General features: G+C 47.4%; 1 protein-coding gene across 1 annotated transcript in view; it reads right to left on the bottom strand.

Moving 5' to 3' along the window:
* Positions 1-248: 248 nt before the first annotated feature.
* The window catches only part of GRIN2B (glutamate ionotropic receptor NMDA type subunit 2B), a 168,478-nt gene continuing 162,726 nt past the window's right edge, over positions 249-6,000 (bottom strand). The window contains exons 11-12 of the mRNA XM_075057757.1: positions 4,015-4,253; positions 249-2,156 (exon numbers count right to left, since the gene is read on the bottom strand). Coding sequence (XP_074913858.1) covers positions 249-2,156; positions 4,015-4,253 — 2,147 coding nt within the window. The remainder of the gene's footprint in view (positions 2,157-4,014; positions 4,254-6,000) is intronic.

The following is a 6,000-nucleotide window of genomic DNA, read 5'->3' as shown; positions in this document are numbered from 1 at the left end:
CCAGGAATGGAGGAGAATGGGAGGAGCGAGAACATGGAAAAAGAGATAAAAGGGGAGGGGTGGGAAAGAGGAGGAGGAAGAGGGGAAACCAAAGAGGTGGCACTTGTCACCAGCGCTGCACTACTCGGAACTCCAGTATCCCACAAACTAAGGACGACCCAGAAGAGTAGCCGATGGGACTGATCCCACCCCACCCTCCCACGCTCCACATACACCCCCAGTCCCTCCCCATGCTCTTCCCCTCTCACTCAAACGTCAGACTCAATACTGGAGAGTTTCTCATAAACATGCCCGTTGCTGGAGCCATTGAAAGCCCTGGGGTTTTTGTTGTTAGGCACACAGGGGTTGGACTGGTTCCCTATACAGATGTCCTTCTGGAAACGGGCTGGCACAGCCCCGTGAAGGGCTGAGACCACCGGCTTGTTGGTGGTGACGATGGCTCGGAAGTCTGGCCTGGCTTTGGGCCCTCCTGCCACCACAGGCTGCCTGAAGAAATAAGATTTGCTGCCGTGGAGCAAGCATTGGTCATCCCCAAAAGTGGGGATGAAAGGGTTTTGGGTGACCCGGTCGGGGTAGAGCGACTTGCTGAGCATGTAGCCCCCGCTGCTGCCGGGGTTGTTGTGGTGGTGGTAGCTGGTGGCGGGCACTGAGGACTTGTTGTTGGCAAAGGTGGTCTCACTGGCTGGCATCTCAAACATGTGGGCATAGGGGCTCCCCTCCAAAAAGCGGCCCTTGTCCTTGAGGCTGACGCTGCGGGGGGCCAGGGCCGAGTCATCCTTCTGCAAGTCCACAAAGGTGTCGTAGGAGTGCTGCCGGCGGAGCTTGTTGCGGTTCTTCTTCTGCACCTTGGAGGCAGAGTTGGAAGGGCTCTGAGGATACTTGGAGGAGGAGGTGGCGCTGGTGGCCACGGGCACGGGGGCAGGCGGCTGGTCCAGCTCTTGGAGCGAGTTGTCCTCACTGATGTCATACAGGTTGCCCGCTTTCTTGCAGGCCTCGCAGCGGATGCAGGCCTGGCGGGTGGAGTTCTGCCCCACCACCGATGGCGTGTAGTTGTGCAGCTTAGAAGGGCAACCGCGGCAGAAATTAGCCCCAGGCCGGTCCTCCCAGTCTAGGTTGGTCAGGTTCTTCTCCCATGGCGCTGGGACCCCGCTCACAACGCCATGCTTGTGCTCATTGCTTCCACCAAACTCACCCGAGCCGTGCTTGTGGTGGGCCCTGTTGGTGCAGGATCCACCCCCTCCTCCTCCCGTGTCACGCTTGAACTCGTCTCCCCGCTCTTTGTAGATATCCGTCAGGTCCACGTGTTCCCAGTGCGGCGAGTTCTCCTTGGCCCGAAACTGATCCAGGTAGAAGTCCCGTAGCCCTTCCTTGTCCCTGAAGTAGCGCTTGTGGTCGGGCGAGCGGGGTGGGCGCCGACGGTAGGCCAGTTCTATCTCATCAAACTCCCGCCGGGACTTGGCGGAGGCCGGGCGCTTCTTCAGGCTGTCCTTGTACTGCTGCTTCCGCCGCTTGGCCGCGTTGCCCTCGATGTTGCCGTAGGTGACCGTGTGAGTGGAAATGTCAGAGACGTCCGAGCGGATCAGGTCGTCGTGGGCCCCGCTGCCCCCGTAGCGGTCACTCTTGAAGGAGAACTTGCCGTAAAGGTCACCCAGCTGGCTGTGCTTGGCAGGGGGTAACCCCAGGTCCAAGGGCTTCTTCCCAATGGACCGTGACTGGGTGTTGAAGGGCGGGTTGTCGCAGTCGTAGAGCCCGTCGATGGAGCTGGTGCTGCCGATGCTGTGGGGGCGGTGGTGGTGGTGGTAGTGGTCCTGATACACGTTGCTGTCCTTCAGCTGGAGGTTGCCAAAGGTCCTTTCCACCTCGCTAATGTAGTCACTAAAGAGGTTCTCCTCGCAGGGGGGGTTGTTGTAGGACTTGCAGTCTGAGTGGGTGAAGCTGCGGCGGTGCTCGGAGATATCGTAGACTGATGACTCACGGCGGATAAAGTCCAGGGCGCTCTGAGGCGAGCCATTGACTCCTGACAGGTTGGCCATGTTCTTGGCTGTCCGAAGCAGGCGGAGGATGTTGGAATGGGTGTTGTTCATAGTGGCCGTGGGGGAGTTCATTGCTGACTGGCGCTCCTCGATGGCCACGCCATGGATGCAGCTGTAGATACCCTGAAATGAGAGAAAGCAGGAAGGTGAGTGGTCCTGCAAAGAATACACGAAAGGGGACCTGGACTGGGAAGCAGCAACAGCATGTTCCTGTAGGCCGGCCAGGCCTGTCAGCTTTCCATCATGAAGCATAATCAAATAAAATGAAATCAGACCTGCTCTACCAACACTTGCTGTTCTGCCCTTCTTTCTTGCCCCTCACGTTTTTTCCTTCCCCTCCATTCCTCTCCCTCTGCTTTGCTTCATGTCATATCTGTAGGATGCAGGAATACCTGCTTGCATCTGTAAGTGTTACTCAACTCTAGTAGGCGTAACACGGAATTGCAAATGGGGAAAATAATATCCTTGGGAACAAAAGCATCAAGACAAATGTTTCCGTGTGGATGAGAGGAAGTAAGACTGTTTTGGCCCTTGAAATTCATCTGGACATCAGTGAATCAACGAGACAGGAGCTATCTTAAAAAGGGAACAGCTTCATTTGTCATAAACTTAGCTACATTAATCACCAGTGCAGATTAGAAAAGGAAACAGAGAAAGAGCAGGACTGCTGAATAGGTATTTAGATCTTCTGCATCTGGTTGAGTGAGGTACAATAGAATTTTTAATTGCATTCTGTTAAATTTAACAGTGATAACAGGCTCCAAATTGACATCCCTGAAAGCGGAAGTCCTCTATCAACCTCAAATCAGACAGCAAAAGTGCCCAATTCCTCCGCATTCCCTACTAGCTCATTTCATCCATGACACAGACTGTTTGCAAGGGCTACCCCTAGGAGCAGAAGGAAGGGGTTCGTTTATTCCCTAGCCTGCCAAATGGTGCCTGCTGATTAATGTCAACTGTGAAATGGATACCATCACATCGTGTTACCATGGTTTCTCAGCAGCTAGCAGATGATTAACACTTTTCAGACTTTTCACCAACCTGGCCCAGGTCTAACAGATAACCCCAGAAGGAAAGAATCTGTACTTAGCTAAGGATCACCAAACACAATCCCTCACCTCATCTGCAGACTAAACCAGGTTAGAAACTAACAATATAGAAGAGAGGCTGTGCTCCTGCATTCAAAAGGCTTTGTCATTTCTCCTCAACAATATGTTATGTAGCAATTAGATACTGCTTGCACAATCAAAGTTAATTCTGTTATATCAGACACCGAGGTAAAAAATACTGAAATTTGACCTCACTTCAGAATGGATCAGGAGAAGGGACCAGTGGCTTGAAAGAAGAAAAAAAGCTCCAAATGGGACACTGCTAGCTACACTAATAGCAGAAAGATGACTCAGAAATGATTAGAATCTGCTTTAAATGTAAATATTATACCCTAAGGTAGATTTGCATAAAGCAATTGCTAAGTTCATGTGGTCGTCCTCTCTGGAAGGATTTCTGCATGGTTTAGGGCATGGCTTTTGGTTAGGGACTTCTGACTGTCCATGATAGCACACTTCTAGTTAACATAAGGTTAGCTGAACGGCTGTAATATAGAGGGCAATGACAAACTCCTGAATTTCGAATCATGTTATCCACCATTACTCGACTTACTGTCCCTAGATCTGGCCTCCTCACAACTCACTTTGGAGGAGCAGACAGTTACAGCTAACTTCTCTTTATACTGCATTTTCATTTCCACATGAAATTTCCATTTCTGTGACCAAAATCCAGCAGAGACCAGAGATGTCACAGAAAAACATTAGATGCTCTTGCAACATTAATGGGGAAAAGATGCCAGCCTTTATCCTGCAGACCACCACGCCATGCCACCTGTGTGTTAAACAGTCTCGGTGGCTTTCCGCATCTCCAGCACGGAATGTCTGGACTGTCTGAATAAAGCCTCTGTTCCTCCCCGCTAGCTAATGACACTCACCCTGCTGATGGAGAAGACCACACCAGGCTTGCCAGAGCAGACACCCATGAAGCAGTGGCGGAATTGCCAGTAGAAGAGGTGCTCACAGATGAAGGTGATGAGGCTGAGGGCCATGGCTGCTCCCAGCATGTAGAAGACACCTGCCATGTTATCTATATCCAGCTGACTGCTCATAACCTCGTTCTTCTCATTGTGACAAATGCCAGTGAGCCACAGCGCTTCCAGCTCCTCCATCTCCCCTAGAAAGACAGAGAGAAGGAAAGAAACAGGTTAGATAGCCCTGCAATGGCTAAAGAGCTCAAGCTGGGGCAGACTGAAAGCAAGAAGCTGATCTAAGGTCATTTCCAGTGGCCACGCTCGTTTTCCACATCTATTACGTCCATAAAATATCCTGACTGCCCTTCTGATAGGGGCAGGTGCAATTCGTCACAGGTAAGGCAATAGGATTTTTCCACAGCCAGATATTAGCCACAAAAAGCTGCACCACAGGACACAGCTATCACACTTGCCAAATGTCTACAGCGAGATTGTGAAAAAGTTGTCCACCAGATGACTGAAGACCTGGCCTCACAAACTTCCACTTTCATATTAGGTCAGTGAAGAGAAAAATCAGTGACTGATACTGGTAGACAAAAATGAGTCACTTCTAAATGAAAACATTGTACATTTCCAGCTCAAAATTCAAAATGTTGATTTTTTTAAATCAAAATGTCTGATTTTGAATTTGTTTCCGTCATATCCATAGCTCATTAAAACTAGGTACAATGTTCCCAAAAATATTTGTGCATTTCTACCTGTTTTTCTTCCCTTCAATTTTGTCCAAATTCAACACTACCAAGCCTTCTGACCAATCAAAAATATTACTAATTTGTATCAGCTAGGAACAAATGTTCTGTAGTCTAATTTCATACCCCACTTACTCCCCATTATGGTATTTTCATGAGGGAGAGAGAGATAAACACTCACACACACACACACATATTGAGACATTCAGAAACAAACTAATTTTGCAGGTGGGCAATTCCTTTCATGCTGTTAGGAAAGTTAGTTTTTCACATTCGCAACCTCCAGTTCAGTGACAGGAGGAAAAAATCCATATATTTATGTGGTGCCATAGCACAGTCTTTAAAGCTTTATGGAGAACTTATGTCTCTTTCTCAAATAATACATATTAGGATGTTTAGGAGACAGAACACCTTGTCTGTCAGGTGGCCAATTTTCTGTTGAAGTATATCATAGCTATGTTCTTTCCATATTTATTATACCACATGCTATTTTCAGATTTCAGAAAAAAAGAAATGCTTATAAATAAAATAACCTGTGAATTTTATTTATTCAAAAAAACGACACAGCAAGATGTAATATGGAATGGAAAGGGAAAGCCAGGAAAATATTTTCTAAGAAGGAATTCCTTATCCCATTAATTTTTTTTTTTAATAATAGCAATTTCTCTGCAAAGAATGAGACGAACTAGGTAACTATAATGTTCTGATTAAAAACTCACTCCAAAATATGCTTCTGAGTCTCAAGTCCTTCCTTGGGTTTTTTTTGACTTTTTGGAAAATCTGAGCTAACTCTTTCATCCAGAAATTTTTATCCTTTGATTTTGTAAACTCTGCATGGCTTGATCCTGTCTAGAACTATAAAGCATGGGACAACAACGAAAAGTCCAGCATAATTAGTGGGTTTGGTCATGGCAAAACCTCAAAGGTAGTGAAAAAATTCACAACAGAAATCTTGTTTTTACAAGACATTCTTCGCACAAGATATTTTTCAAACACACATCTGAGCCACTTCTATGAAACCTTTAGTGCTTTTGACATTGCTTTTGATGATACTGCTACCTTGCATCAACAACATAAAACAAGTGACATCCTCACATTTTTGGTGTAATGCCTCTAACAAACCCTTGTTAACAATTTCCTGTTCTCAACTCAAATCTGAAGCACCAGAGCTAGTAACTTCTATTTCTTACATGCAAAACCT

This window comes from Buteo buteo, chromosome 26 (genome assembly GCF_964188355.1).
Source record: "Buteo buteo chromosome 26, bButBut1.hap1.1, whole genome shotgun sequence".
In the NCBI taxonomy this organism is placed as follows: domain Eukaryota; kingdom Metazoa; phylum Chordata; class Aves; order Accipitriformes; family Accipitridae; genus Buteo; species Buteo buteo.
This window is presented reverse-complemented; position numbering and strand designations above follow the sequence as displayed.